A 16,664-nucleotide genomic window follows, 5' to 3' on the forward strand; every position below is an offset into this window, starting at 1 on the left:
TTCTATTAATTTGACTTGCCTGGCTGATATTGAGCATGTCATTGGAGCTGATTGTCATTTTTTCAGACCTTTTCCCAGCGAGAGTGAGGTCAATTCCAGTGATGAAATGTAAATTATAGACTGCGGTCTTGTGGACAAAGAGATAATGCAACATCTTATCTTCTCTCAAAAGTGCCCACATCAGGCAGTGACAGTAAGAGTTCAGTACGCATTCAGCGAGTCAATTTCCAGGTACCCAAATCTCTATATAATGTGTGTAATTATGTCGGTGCGAAGCTCGGGATAGAGAGATCATTTTCCACGGAGTCAGATCTATCATTCTTTCTGCCTGGCTCTTCCACGTGCAATGCATGACCAATGGGGGAGGAAAAAGCATTGGTTTGATCATTCAGGTTCTGAATCTATCATGCCTCCCCCCCTCCCCCTCATTTGTATTCCCCCACTGGTCCGTTTCAAATCCTTAGTGCAGTAATTTGCTCGTGCGCGCTTGCATTGTCAGCAGGCGAATTCGCTGGCACTTGCATGTGATTGGTAGGGCGCCTGTGATCCCGTACTCTCTCTGTCCTTTCCCCGTTCTCCCATCGGCTCCCCAGAGGAAGCTCTGGAGGAGAGAGAGAGGCAGAACGCACCGAAGGAAAGAGGGAAGATGTTTGCACTGTGAAGTCGGAGTCGGAGAGACTGCTAACGGAATCTTCCCATTTCTGAAATCTAAAGAAAAGAAAATTACCAAGCTCTGTTTTCTATTTTCTTTTCTGTTGTATTTTAAGTCTGTCTTGTTTGTGATATTTTTATCATTTATTAAAATGAATCTTATGCCATTTCCACTGCATAAAATTTTTATTCATAATTATTAGAATTAAGAGTGTCAAACTCAGTGAATTGACAGTGAGAAAGGTGGCCGTTCTTCAGTAGCTCCATAAATATTTATTAAATATGTTCATATCAGATTTTGAGTGGAAATATGCATTGCAGTTTGTTTAGAAATTTACTAATGTCATATTCTTTGAGTGGAAAAAGGCATAATATAAGCCTCACTCCCTGGTTTGTCATATTCATTTTACTCATTGTAGACAAATGTCATTTTATTCACTGTGGACACATTTTTGTTCAGAAGTATAAACAAATTTAATTGGAAAGTCACATTGATAATGCTCAAGCAAGCAGAAGCAGTGCAGTGACGAGCAATCAACAGACACTGACTTGTATAGCTTCCATCTTAGGAGGGGGTTCATGCACATTCATTAACACTAAACTGTGCACATCTCAGTCAACATTTTTATCCAGCCTACAAGGTGTATTATTGGGTAATCAAAGCAACCCAATGGTGCTCCTCACATTTGGCTGAAACTGGACTGAATGGAGCCCAGCCAACCGACCTGAACGCGCCGCAGTTCCATTCTGCTGCCGACAAGGAGGAATCGATCCGTTGGAGATCCTCTTGTCAGGGGAGGGCCAGGCCAATTGCCTCTGCTCCGTGGCTGTGGGCCTTGGGGAAAGACGGGGGATGATCTTCATTATCATTATTCCTGGGCCATAGGATCGGGAGGGAGGAGAAAGAGCGAGATGATTTATGAAAAATGAGCTCTGATTGTGTCTCGCCTGCCAGAAGCCCTGGTGCACAGGGCCTTTGATAAAGGATGCTGCTTTTGTTGCCTTTTTTGATTGTTCTTTTTTCAGAGCGAGGAGAGGGGAGAGAAAGCCCGCCTTTCTCTCCCATGTTGGTCTGGCACTCGCTGTGTGCAATAAATCTACCAGGGAACCGGCCGTCCGCCAGTCCTTCACCCACACCAGTGAGGAGACAGTGTCCCTAATGCTGCTGTTGGCTCAGCCACCGCATTCCCAGCTCTCCCAGAGCTCTTAATTAGCAACAAGCTCCATCTGACTGGAGAGAAGGTCGGGGGACACATGCTTCTGGAAGCTCTTACCTCCCTCCTCCTGGATTGTAACTGCGATGCCATTATACACCGCCCAAAAACAGCTTGTGCATTGTGCCAGCCACCACCACCCTTACAGAAATGGAAAATACTGCTGTATGTTGGAATAAAGTATATTATCAGGTACAGAAAAGAGATTAAAACACCTCAAAATATATGAACATGTGCAAAAAAATTGCGGCAATCAGATATGGCAACATATATTTATATGTATATATATATATATATACATTGTAATATAGCCTTTCAAAAATTTCAAAATGGTTTACTTATTTGGCTTTCATATTTATTAGAATGTACATACATATACAATTCTATATGTGCAATGCATTTATTTAAGGACACCCTCATGGATGTCAGGTCTTGTGCTATGTAGACTTGTTTACAGCACATGCACTATGTTCAGTGATTTATCTGTTTCATTTGGAAAACACAGTGAATCCACCATGAATTACCAGGTCATTACTGCAAGTTGCATTCACTGCATGACAGAAACAAAAACAAAAAAACAAAATGAATAAGGGCATATGTGCAAAACATTGAGTTATGCTGCTGTGGTTATGCTGGCATGAGAAGGTGATGAGAAGGGAACAGGTTATTGTGATACTACTGTGTAAGAATGAGCAGGACCAAGTAAGTTATGTGACTTTCTTTGTATGATACTACTGTGTAAGAATGAGCAGGACCAAGTAAGTTATGTGACTTTCTTTGTAAGGGAGAGCTTTTTGTCAAATGGAGTACCAAGTTTCTTGGTGGAGGAGGAGCAGTTTGTAACTGTCCAGGGTTATGGAGAGAACTTTGACAGGGGAGGGTTTAGCCAGTAGGTAGTGTGTTTAATGCCAGTGTCCTGCTGTTATGGCAATTCAATATAAATAGTGCGGGTCTCACTACCTTTGAACCATATTTCATCATGAATTATAGAACAACCGAGCTTCTGAAAGTGCAGTGCCCTCCGGAGCATTCTAAATCAATACTATAACAGTACCTCCCTTTGCTGTGTGTCTGTGTGTGTGTGTTTGTGTGTGCCTGAGTGCATGTATGTGTGCCCGCATGTGTATGTGTGTGAGTGTGCTTGTCAATGATTGTACTGTATGCACGTGTGTGTGCGGTATTATTGTGCATGGTGCGTGTGTTTGTGTGTGTGTGTGTGTGTGTGCGTACATGTGTGTGTGTGTGTGTGTGTGCGTGTGTGCGTGCATGTGTGCGTGCATGTGTGTATGTGTGTGTGCGTGTGTGCGTGCATGCGCACGTGTGTATGTGTGTGTGTGTTTGTGGAAGCCTTAGCTTCAGCAGTGTCCTGAGAGTGAGAGTGACGGAGCATTTTGTATACACATCCCTCACTGTGACTGCTGTATAAAAAAGCTGTTAAAAAGCTCACACTCCTCTTTGGGTATTTTCTGGCCTGCAGGATGAAATACTGACTGTGATCCGAAGAGTGGATGACAACTGGGCAGAGGGCATGCTGGGAGATAAAATCGGGATTTTTCCAATTTTATATGTGGAGGTAAGAAGCCCGCTGTTTCAATAATCTGCAGCATATATCTTAGCCCTTTCACCAGAAAAGGTTGCCCTATTGCATGCCATGACTGACTGCTGAAAAGACAGGCATATGTCCCAAACACAACAAAAAAATATTTCCCCTCTATACAGAGATCTAATACATCAGCATTCATGTTTTGGGATTTTTTGACACTGGAAAGTTGTTCCGGTATCAACATTAAATGATTCATAGTAGTGATATCAGTACATAACGATGGCTTACACTATGTGAAAAAGTGACTTTTGTAAGTGATTTCTGTAAATAAGCAGAAATAATGTATACACTTATGAATACAACAAACTGATTTTTTTTCAAGCACAGATGACCATCTAGTTGCCTGTATTAAAAATATATTTCAGGTGACTCATATATTAAAATGTACCATTGAATATATTACATTATATTTTCAATATATGCCAATATATTTTTGTTGCATAAGGATGACCCAAACTGATTTACTTATGATTCAGGTATTCCCCTAAAGGATCCTGTGAAGCATTGACAGCAGTCATGCATGCCTTCTCCATCAGGACTGCCACCTTTATCTTCACCCCAAGCGTTTACACAGCACAGTCACTGAGGAAAAATTCAAATAAATCAAATAAAATTGTCCTCTAACCGACTCATTTTTATCTATGGGCTTACAGTAACTACCGGCAAATCTCATGAACTTTAGCCGTTTGCAGATGGATGGGGGTGGAGAAAATCAACTACCAGGGGGCGTAAATGTCAAGGAGACTAATGCCTTCTGGGAGCATAGAAGTGTCAAGCACCTCATTGAGAAGTATGAGTTTCCTGGGCCAGAGCGTCTTGTCAGGAGTATAGGGTTGTCATAAGGCACATAAAGAGGCGCATTAGATGTATCACGCATTGGTTTGGCAGGATGAGTTTTGTGGCATCAGGGGAAGATGGGGGCGAGGCAGGCGTGCAGAGGCAGGTGCGGGCCTCATCTTTCCCAGGATGCATATTTTATTTTTATGAATGTCTGTAACCCTGGTCTGGAGGTTTCTGTTCTCACCTTGAAATGAGTAACCTATTCAGACCCAAGAAACCGCGTTGTTTCCAAATGGTTTTGTCTGTACGCCTTTACTGTGTATGTGTCGCAAGGTGAACTAAATGAAAACAAACACACTCCTGGCTGTAATTGAATTAAACGTGGGTCAAAACCAGGAGTGTTTGTGAGAAACCTGTTTTTCCTTTGCATTTTAATTTAATAAATACATCTAGTTTGATATACCAAAATCTCTGTGGTATGCAAATTAATGGTCTGCTTTGTCACATCCAGTAACCATAGTCTACAGCAGTCATACTCACTGGCTGCTAATGACATTCCATAACAGTATCATGGGTCATGAGTGTATCATGCACAGTGACAAACCTGTAATCATTTTTTATTTCTTAAAAAATCCACGTGTTTGGTAGTCAAATTACAGAACCCTCACATACATTTCTTTGTTAATATAGTACATGACTAGTCATTTAGGCCAGTTTACAATTTGCAGCCATTGCACAAAATTTCCAAGAGCCACAAATTCATACTAACTTTCTGAATACATAATTGTGCACTACCTTTCTATGATATCCTCTAGGTAGCTATAGGTCATAGAAAAAACCCTTCAGAGAAGTGAATTTTGCTGATGGCATTATATAATTACTGGACCCTCCCAATCTAATCTCCCTACATCTTTGTTCTCCATCCTATTCAAAAGTTGATAATGATAAGACACTGATATGTGTCCCTTAGGACATAAAGCAAAGTTGAAAAATAAGTAATATTTAACAAGTATTTTAAGGTCATACAGTACGTGCCTCACTTTATGAATTTTATTTTAAGCTCTAATCTCTTTATGAAACCTAGAGAGAATGAGCTTGAGCTGGTTGAGATGCATAATTAATATAGCCTGGCCCTGCAGTGCAAGAATTTTGATTAAATTACATTTCTAGTAAAAACCGAAGACGTAACAGCATTTCAGTCAAATAATAACATAAGAACCATATATTCTACTGTGCTGAAACCTACACTTCAAGGGACATTTAATAATAATAAATTAAAATAACTTTTTCCTGCTAGGTCTCAGGAAGATGATGGTGGGGGTGGATGGATGGGTCTGCAAGCCAAACCCACAATGGTACATCTGGCTCTACTGCCTATGAGTTGGCTGTTGGACATAACCTGCTCTAGAGTGGTTTTTAGTGAAGGGGTATATAGTATAGGTTTGGTGATGATAGAAAGTGTAATAGATCATACCAGACCTGGGTCAAATATGTATTTGTTTTGGATTCAAATACATTTCTGTGCTCCATTGATCTTGCCTGGTGTAATTGAGTCTGCCAATATGGCCAGAAGGCAGGGTTTGCACTTTTTGAGAGTATTTAATTGGTTCCAATGCACCAGACAAGATCAGTAAAGTGTAGGAAAGTATTTGAATCCAAAACAAATACGTATTTGACCCAGGTCTGGATCATACTAAAGGGCCGGGTAATGAATAGACATAATCAGTAACAAGACTGGGTGTGGAATAAGAACCCAGGAAGAAGTCAGAAAGATCATGCAGGGGTCATGACATTGGTCCCTCCATACCCTCTACTCCTTTATGTTATTGGTCCAATTAATCAAGGCTAATTATAGGTCTCTGGTCTTTCCTACTTCATCTTTCTGGAATATACTATTATTCTGTCAGCAGTACACAGTTAATGGAGGAGTTTTCAGCAGTACACAGGTTTCAGAGACGGCATGTGTGGGTGGTTGGAAGCACTGGTTAATGGAGGAGGTGGGAAGTATTAATGCCATGTCAGCATATTCTGTTTAAGGCTTGTTAGTTTAAAGCATGTTTTGACTTGATGTCCTCTCTTCAATTTGCAGTGAATCATTTAATTCAATAACTTCCCTCATATTATACAATATACCAGTGACAAAGCCACTCACCAAACGGGCCTTTAACTCCTTTCAAGCGTAAAAGTCTTTATTGCTATTAGTCTTTACAAGACAACCTCAAGAGTAAGCAACATGAGCTCTTCAGTTTTTTTGCTTTTGTAATTATAGGCTGGTGTAAATACAGGAGCCTATAAAAACAACTATGACCCTGAACATGATTACTATTCAATGCATGTCATAAAACAAAACTGTTTTTGCCAGACTTTGAGCAGTCCTTTAGTCTGTGCATTGGAGAGCCATCTTGCTCAGTCAGATAGATGCTGGAGCACTGCAGCTCTGAACAGGCTCGCGAGAGAAGAATACTGTGGACCCGGGCCTCGCACCCAAGCTCATTGGAATTCCAGTGGCGCAGTTCAGCGATTGCGCCGTTAACTTCTCAGTGCCATTTAATCAATTTGCAGAGCCCCAAAGTGCATTTTGGAGAAGGGCTTGGAGGTGCGAGCAAGGTGAGGCTGGTTCTTTTTTAATGTGCAATCTTTCAGGAGTCCTGGGGCTGTGGTGTCACAGGGGAGCATAAACCTAGCAGTGTCCATCCAGCAGCACACTGCCTTCTCTGTTTTCACCGTGCAGGTAGAGATGTGTCCGTGGGCTTGGAGTTCCACAGCAGCTTGAGATAATGCTGAGGATTCAGCGTGCATACAGGGCTCAGGAGTAGGCCAGACCGGGTTCATGCCGATACCATCTTGATATTATAATGATGATGATGATTATAATACACCATATTTGCAGAAAACCATTTATATAAGCAGACAAGCAGCAAAATAAAGAGGGGTAAAAATAGATGCAAAATCAAATGATAAAAATGGTAAAGTGAGTCTCATGCTGCTCAAAATTAAGTTGCTTCACAGAACTGAAGGATAAATTCACTGTAACAGATTATTGCTCTGCCCACATTTTGGAGGTTGTGCTTGTGTACAGTGCATATACCCTTTGGTCAAAAAATTTCAGCAATAACAAAGTTAACAATATACCAAAACTTTCACGAAACATGGCAGTGTCATTTTTCTTTTTTGATTTTTTACCAACATCAACATATTCTTTGAGGGGCTCCTGGGTGGGATTATAAGGTAAAGACAAGACAGTCAGGTAGAAAGCAAAGGAGGTCCAACCCTCTTGGAGTTAGATGGCATCAATCAATAGAACAATGACAGTGCATACTAAAACTAATACCCACACATAGCCAGAAAGTATAGCCAGACAGTATCTACCAATCAATATTGGAGTTCTTCTAATGGTTGTCACCATCAAACTTCATGATTGGCGGAACTCCTTATTGTTATTGTTATTGTTATTATTTCTATGCATAAGGTGACATTACATCTGTGTTAACCCTACATTTAAATTTAAATGTCTAAAGAGGTATTAGCCAGCAGCCATATGGCTGAAGCTAAGCAGGTGTGGGCTTGGTTAGTACTCAGTATTCCCCACCAGGGAATACTGAGTTGCTGCTGGAAGTGGTGTTGGGTGGGCCAGCAGGGGGCAATCTTCCCTCGGGTACAAATAAGTCCCAATGCCCCAGTGCAGTGACGGGGGCACTGTGCTGTAGGAGATGCCGTCTTTCGGATGAGACGTTAAACCGAGGTCCTGACTCTCTGTGGTCATTAAAGATCCCATGACACTTATCGCTAAGAGTAGGGGGTTCCCCGGTGTCCTGGCCAAATCCCAGATCTGGCTCTCGCAAACTTGCCACTAAAATCATCCCCAGACTTAATTGGCTAAATAAATGTTCTCTCCCTCTCCACCTTCGCTAATGTGTGGTGAGCGTTCTGGCGCAAATTGGCTGCCGTGCATCACCCAGGTGGGTGCTACACATTGGTGGTGGGTGAGGTGAGTTCCCCTTCACTGTAAAGCACTTTGAGCATTTGGAAAAGTGCTATATAAATGTAATTAATAATAATAATAATAATAAGTTCTAATTCCAGACAGCTTGGTGAAGTTGCAATTTGTACTCAAGTGTTGTACATTGCAGTACATTTATGCTCTTGGTACAAGAAAAGACTGCTCTCCTGAGATTTGTGATTGACTGATGTCCACCCTGATGTGGAGATAAGAAAAATTGGAACAATATGGTTTGTTGAATTAATTCAGTTGTATTTTCACATTTTTAAATTTTGTCAGATCACATGCTTATTTAAATTTTTTACCTGTTTATCTGGCCTTTCATGTATTTGCCTCTGGTCCCCTTGAGGTAGGTAGTGTACTATAATTGAAGGGCCACAAAGTGTATTTAAGTTGTTGAGAGAAATCTGAAACATTTTATTTTCATCAACACTGTAATTCAGCCTGTTGCTACGTTGCATCGTGGTTGCTGGGATGTGACAAAACATACACTCTGTTTAAATCATTTACTGTGTATTATGGCTGAACAGAATAATGAAATGAATGATTAGAGAGTCAGACTGAGGACAGTTTACTTTAATTGACTTCTGACTCTCCTGTATTGAAACATCAAAATCAATTAATTAGAATAACCAATAAAAACATGACACATTTGCCAAAATGAACAAAATTAAACATGGCTACAAGTAACCAGAAACATCAGAAAAATATAGCTCATCTCCTGATCATGTTAAACTCAAGCCCCCGCGTATTTCAATTTTTATCAAATACTCCGTTGCCTGCATTGTCTCACTAACATTTTCTGGTTAAGCTCGTAAAACGTGAAATCTGTAAAATATGACATTTCGCCACATTTCCTCCCAGAAAAACGTCACTGAACAAAACAAGCCAGTTATATTTAGCTGCAGATCTTATGTATATTCTATTTCAGTCAAGGCAGCCACTCATCTTGACCTAGTATTTGCATAAACACTCCCTACAACATATATTTTCCTGTTTGGTGGGCTTGAACAATCGCCAAAGGTTCACCTGTTGAGATTTACAGGCAATTCAATCAGTCACATAATTACTTTGATGGGGCATTTTTAATCTTTTCAGCTACAATTATAATCAGCTACAGTATTAACAGCTTGGACGTAAGCTCTCAATGTGCTTTTCAGCTCTCTAGCTAAGTAGCCTGGTATGCTATAATAGGTAACCTATAGTTTTTCCGATTAGATATAAAAAGGTTATGATTTGAACACTTCCTGCAGGGCCCCTGGTTTTTGAACCGGTTCCTGTTTCTCCTCCATCATTCGACTTTGGGATCAGACTGTGGCTCAAATGTGTATGGTGGGGTTGCCACCTGTCCCTTATAATATGAAATGATCCTGTATTGAAGAATAAAATGTTAAATTCCTCATTGGATCAATTATAACAGAAAATAATTGAGAGACGCAGAATCAGAGTGGTACTGTAGCAGGCAACACCACAAGCTCTGCTCCGCTATGTGTGTGTGTGTGTGTGTGGCAGGGGTGCAAATGTTGTCATCCTTTGTTGTCTATCAGTATGCAATACATTTTCAAACATATCTGTCCAAATTTTCGGATTGGTGGGGGGCGGGGCATAACGTGGGGCCTTCCTTATTTTTCTGTATTTAAGGTGGCAACCTTAGTGCTTTCAGATTCCATATTCATTTTTAGAGTAGGAGTTGTGTGAGCAGGAGAAAGGAGGGGTGCTCCTGTCATTTACAGTCTGATAACCAATCATGACAAAGCAGGTGAAAAAATATGTTCTGTAATTAATTTTTTTTTTTTTTTACAAACACCTTCGCAACATTTTTTTGGTAGACCTTGTGAAATAATATAAAATTGCTCTAAATTGAATAATTGGGTATCTTTAAACTTGTGACTTACAAAAATACATATATTAATAAAAATGCCCTTTTCAAGCAGCTCATTTTATAATAAGTAGCATGCACTGAAAATAATTCATTGCAACATATAGAATGCTTGTATTTCTCATCTGGAATTTTTTTTCTGTTATCGGTTATTATTGTTTCAGTTTTTCTAACAGGTTGGTTTCCCAAGTAGGTTGTAGAATAAAAATTTTATATTGTTAGGAGAATCAGAACATTTTGCCCTTTCCCTTCTTTTCTTTGACCTATATTAATGGCATTACACAATTGGGTTAAAAGTTTGCCTCTCCCTCTAATGAGGCCCCATGTGAACTTTTTACATATTGGCAAAAACCTCATAAGGAGTCTTAGGAGACACATTAAATTAACCCCCTGGGATAGATTGCAGGGTCACAGCATAATGTGGGTCCAATTATATGTATTTCAGAATTTTTATTCATGTAATTGACAAACGATTCAGTCCTTAAACATGTGAAATGCATGTCGGTTTTAACAGAGACTGTGTTCCACAGGTCACAGTAGTTTTTAACCACAAATGTTGATTTTCAACCCAAAATCATTTTGGACTGTCGAGTGTGAGTTCTGCTCTAAGCTAGAATCAAGACTAGATACTGAAATCTGTCTTATCCTAGTAGTAATGAAGCAATTGAACTCATTTGTCTAATCAGAAATGCTGTGAAGCCATTTGTTACAAACATTATAACATTATGGCACCATGAAATGGGAAATAAACATCATACTGTACATACTGTACTATATACCGTTACCGTAAACCAAATACACTGTACTATATACAGGTACCGTAAACCACAATAGCTGAAAATGCAAAGGCCCATGGAATAGAAAGGATAAAAGAAGAATGAGAAATGGAGAATCTTTTTTCTGATTCTGGTATGGACATATCAGGCCACGGTTGTGGTATTGGTGGTGACAAATCTATTTATTGTCTGGCTATTTGGCTGTCTCAGTCCCCCTTAGGAGATGCAATTGCACCAACAGAACAGAAAGATTTAAAGAGTGACTGACACTGTGAGTAGTGCATCACAGCCCAGTGGGTGTGGGGGAATGTCTGAAAATAATTCACAGTGTACAGTTTTATGTTATTGCTCCGTGGGTATTTGTTTCCCTTTTCACTTTTATGATTTCATTCTGGGAATTCATAAACAATAGAATTTTCAGTCAACTGTCAGAGAACACTACTCTGATAGAGTACCTTTTATCCATATGAGACTCGGAACCTCGGTGTTGAATTAACTGTGAACATTTGGTTGTGTGTGGACTGTGGACTGAAAAATGAGTTTTGAAATCACTAAACTGTATATAGACTTTGATTGCAGGATGCATTTTCCATGCTTTCTTTTATTGTTCTGAAAGCTCCTGCAGTACTGTTACAGCAGACTAACAGTTTTCACAGGGGAAGCATCAACTTTCCCTGAAGTGTCGGCGAATGTTTGTGTTTATTTTTATGTTTTTGGAAAGAGCAACTCACAAACATGTTATTCATTACAGAGTTAATGACCCTCTTTAAAGATTTATTGGAACTGTGTGAACTATGCATCCACATACTGGTAAATTCATATTTCAGCTGTGTAAGGTACTTGCTTTTGTTGTATGAATTTACAGAGATCATAGATTAGTAGTAATTTAAAATTTATCCATACTGGATTATTTGGCTGTTCATTATGTCACTGCTTGGTTTTAGTCTTTCCTTGGTCTAATTTTCTATCACCATCTTGAAAACTCAAATTGCCTTGGAAAATGATTCCATTTTGGCAAGTCTTGGTGTCATATTAATTAGAATTTCTCAGTATTCTGACAGTTGACAGGGTGGGTACAATTACTCTGATGTGCTATTAGACCTAGAACACCACAGGCCCTCCCATTTAAATCTCTAACATTGAGGTCTCATGTACGCTTTATTAGCAATGATTGGCAAAGAGTTCCAATCCAAAACTCTTGGGTCTTGTTGACCCTTTATCTTTTGTCCATTTTTTCTTCTCCTCCACTGTAATTGCTTATCAACACAAAACATTGCAAAACATTACAGAGAATGTTTCATATGAGTGTTTTTGTATTAAAAAGATTTCAAAAAAGTTCTTTGGCACTTTCCTATTTCAGGGTTAATTGGAGTCATTCGCTAAGATAAAAAATATTTTGGGAGAGTCATAAAAATCAGGAGGTTATTTTGGTCTACATAAAATGAGCTGACACAGGCAATCAGTGGCCAGTAAAAAGGGTAATTAGCACACTGTTGTAAATGTGTTGCATGCCCTTCGCTGTGAAAGTTAGTGGTGTGAGTGAAGAAATGCATAATCTCCAAAGGGCCCTTGAAATCAACATTAATCAGTGAAAAATGTGACACATGCAGGGAACATACATTAAGGGCATTGCCAATACACCCCTCAGCATGTGCCCTCAAAAACACCTTGACTGCTCCTTCTAAACTCACACCACGTCCCGTATGAGATTTCAGACTTGCCCCACATCCATGGGCAGAAATACTCTAAAATATATTTTCACACGCATGCATACAAACAAAACACACACCATCTCACATGCACTACACACACGCATACTCGTTCACAAACATACATTTGTATGTACATATTTGAAATGCTGCCCATCCCACATTCTCTCTCTCTCTCTCTCTCTCTCTCCCTCTCTCTCTCTTTCTCCCTCTCTCTCTCTCTCTCTCCCTTACCCAGCTTAATGAGCCTGCCAAGCAGCTGATGGAGCTGGACAAGCTGAGTCCTGTCCCGGGCCCCAGCACAGAACCCGGGTCCCCGGCGGGCCCCTGCTCGGGCCCCGGCCCCGCCCTGAACGGCAACGGCCCCGCAAGCGGCATCCACCGCCGAGCCGACGGCAAGAAAAACGCCAAGAAGCGGCATTCCTTCACGGCGCTCAGCGTAACCCAGCGCACGGCCCAGGCGCTCAATAACCGCCACTCCATGGAGATCAGCGCGCCCGTCCTCATCAGCTCCTCCGACCCCCGAGCCGCCGCCCGCATCAGCGACTGCCCCCACTTGGCCTCCAGCCCCCCGCAGGTAGGACCTTCCCTAACCTCAATCGAATTCTAATGTTTCCACTTGAATCTGAGGGGGGAGGGGGCTGGACTCGCTCTCTCTCTCACCCTGTCTTTCTCATGCTTTCTCACTCTCTATTTCAAAGTGCTTTATTGGCACCACAAATTTGTGTGAATTTCTCTCACACTCACTTTCTTTCAGTCTCCCGATTTCAAAATTTCACATTTGCTTCCATGTGATATTTTAAAATACAATAGGGCCATTTTTTTACAACCATTTTTGTCTAAGAGAGGCCGCAATGCTTACATCCAGTTTTTTGTCCTTTTTGTGTGTCTTAAAAATAATACGTGCTTTACTTGGCCATTCAGTGAATTAAAATGGAAGCAAGTAAAAGCTTCTGTATAAGTTCTATAAATGGAAAATTACAGTGAACATGTGAGATTTGGGGTAGTGGTGCAGTCGTGCAGGCACCCAATTCTGTCCATGCAGAAAGCAAACACACACACACACGCACGCGCACACGAACACGCACACGCACATGCACACACACACACACAGAGATCAGGGCAGCGCAGATGGGAAATGTGTGCATGCGGAGTGGCACACAAAGCCACTCTCATTTAATACTGGCCTGCTGTGCAGATGGGAATTTGTGCATTGCAGGAGTTGCACAAGCCTCTGGAGCAGGACTTGGCAGTCTGTCACTGTATGCATGGGAGTACTGGTGCAAGGGCCTGAATGATCTGAAGACCCTGCTCTCCAGTCACAACTGGGGGAATTTCCCCATCTCATCTGAAGGCCAGCCCAGGGCACAGGCTCTGGGTTTGGACAGCGAACCTCTGCCACTGTCGGTCACTAGTGAAGCGAAGCCTGCTAGCCAAGCCAGGCAGACTGCCTGCAGAGGGGGTTACGACGCTGGGGACGTGACTGGACTGACCTGGTGCTTAAGAGTCTAAGCCTCACTGAAAAGCCAGACTGCACTGTTCACATCACGGAAGGCCTTTTCTCATGTCCTTATCAGAGGAAATGCATTTCCTAAAGCATGCTGTCAGTTTAGAATGCAGGGCACACATTCAGTCTGTTTTTTTCCCTGAAAGCAATGTCGGTCTTTAAACACCAGTAATGGATTTTGGGACTTTTTCAAAATATAGCAGATAATACTTCCCATCCAGGATAAATGGCCTGTAACAAGAACATTCTTAATTCCTGTTGCCATTGCATTGTATTTATCCCTTATCCCATGATCCTCTCCTGCACGAATGGAGGTCCACGATGCTCCCCTCTCCCCTTTTTAATTCATAGCTCACAGAGTCTGCACACCGCTGCTCTAAGCCAAAACGTCATGGGTGACGAAACAGAGGAGGGGGTTTGTCTCGCAGTCAGGGAACTCCTCCTTCCACTGGCCCAGCCTCTATGTGGACTCAGCTAATTTGAACAAATTGACCTGGAGGTGAATCCAGAGAGAAACCCAGCAGGCGGGACCCATCGTGCTGCCATGGGTGACCAGACAGGCCAGGGTTTTGCAAATTAGCACTACACCAGTCTGCTAATGGCAGGCCCAGCAGCTCGTCTTCATCTCGACTGCTAGTGGTCCTCCGTAGTCCCGATTTGCATGAGGCCAGTCGACCAACAGCTGTGCTAACTGCGGGCTGCAAGTGGGCATATGAGCGAGTATCTAGTGGGCACTGTATGTTTGCTGGCTGGGAAAGGTCAGGGCACCACTCTAGAAAGATGGTAGATTTCTGTGGTTTTTGGACTTACACCACCGGCACTGACCCTCATTGAATTGGAGATTTTGGTTGGAATTATTGACACATCCTCCTCTTTTTAACAGGACACATCCCCCTTTGGCGGAACGTCCAATGCGGCGGCGGCAGTCCCGCCGAGAGTGGCCTCGGTGGCCGGGGAGCTGCTCGCCGTTGCCAAGGTCCAGCTGCCCTTGAATATGTAAGTCCAGTGACATGGTTTCATTTGTCCTGACTGAGGTGGGAAAGCTCATATTAAATGTGTTTGCACGGTGGTTTAAACTCTGTGGGAAGCACTATGTTTCCCCTTTACTTTAATATGAATGTTTTAAATTGGCTTAAATTGGCAAAAGTACACAAGTGCACTTTGTTATTAAATACAGTCTACATTCCAAAAATCTATAAACTGTAGTCAGAATGATGAAGGTGTAGGCTGCGTTGCGGGTGGCACAGATGCATAAACCATATCAAAAAGAGGTGAGACATTCATTTGAAATATCTAAAGACAAATACATATTTTTATTTCATGTATTATAGTTCTCATCCCAGTTAATTTGGATGTAAAAGATTTGTACTTTGCTGACTAATATCCACTGACTTATTTGACTTTGTGTTCATGAGTGAATTGGCAAAGGGGCTGTCAATAGGGAGAGGTATACTGTTTTCAATGTTTAGATCCATTGACTGAAACCCAGAAAACAGAAAACTGTTTTAGGATACAGTTTTATTTTGTGGTCTTACACATGAGAATAAGTGACATTTCATTCAAAGAATTATTACATTGCCTATGGATAACTGAATACCCATTCACTGATAGGATCTTAACTTTCTGTTTCATGAGCAGTCATTCATTCTCCATTTTAAAGCAGTGAAACCATACAAAGATACCTAGCTGGGCTTAAGGGACCTCACTCAGTTGGTTTTCCATTGTAGTGTCTCTGCTACAATCGGACTACATTGACATGGATTTAGCAGACTCATAATCATGAGCAAACTATGTTCTGAAACATAGAAAGCATGTGTAACTGCATTTAAGGATTCAACTGCATGTACTTTCCGTTATTAATGTAGTTGGTAGCAATCTTTGGCTGTCATTAACAAGTGTTTGATAACAACAGACATACAGGACATTAAGTTGGACTTTTAGATTATTTGATGGTTGTTCCTCACAGAAAACCTTTGAAATGTCCTCTCTGGCCATTAACTTACTCCTACCTAACATATCAGTTTCTTATTCTTCAATTCAATCTGCCACAGCATCATGCTCCAGTATCAGTTACACTTCAGCATTAGCTGAATGCTGATCTGAATCTTGCCAGCTAGGGCCAGCTCTCACCCACAGCTCACTTGTAAGCAGGCCAGCCCTGTTAATGATAGCATGCTGAGGTGATTACCCCTCTTTTGGCTCTACAGAAGAAGATTCACTCAGATTCTAAAATGAGCCAGCCATTCCAGTTTCAGCTCTTAACTTGAACAAGGGACAGCAGTGGTGTTCCTTTTACTTCTGGCTTTGTTGAGTTTGCACTTTTGTGTACTGGACCGCGGAACTTTTGAATTGAATATGAATCTAGGTGATGGAATCTTATGCACCAGAGAGTGAGTGATGGAGATTGGTGTGGGAATATTGTACAGTGGAGTGGTTCTGTCTTGTTTTAATATTATATTTTCCCCGTGAACCGTGATCTCCAGTGAAAGACGCAAGCTGCCTGTTTATTGCAACCATCCCTGTACTAGAGAGAAGCGTCCCATCA

The 16,664-nt window shown here is 41.4% G+C and overlaps 1 protein-coding gene across 1 annotated transcript in view; it reads left to right on the forward strand.

Annotated features, from left to right (window-relative positions):
• The window catches only part of LOC135250969 (E3 ubiquitin-protein ligase SH3RF3-like), a 121,102-nt gene that overhangs the window by 84,260 nt on the left and 20,178 nt on the right, over positions 1-16,664 (forward strand). The window contains exons 3-5 of the mRNA XM_064327862.1: positions 3,343-3,438; positions 12,851-13,189; positions 15,003-15,115. Of these exons, the coding sequence (XP_064183932.1) occupies positions 3,343-3,438; positions 12,851-13,189; positions 15,003-15,115 (548 nt within the window). The remainder of the gene's footprint in view (positions 1-3,342; positions 3,439-12,850; positions 13,190-15,002; positions 15,116-16,664) is intronic.

Source organism: Anguilla rostrata, chromosome 3 (genome assembly GCF_018555375.3).
Source record: "Anguilla rostrata isolate EN2019 chromosome 3, ASM1855537v3, whole genome shotgun sequence".
Classification (NCBI taxonomy): domain Eukaryota; kingdom Metazoa; phylum Chordata; class Actinopteri; order Anguilliformes; family Anguillidae; genus Anguilla; species Anguilla rostrata.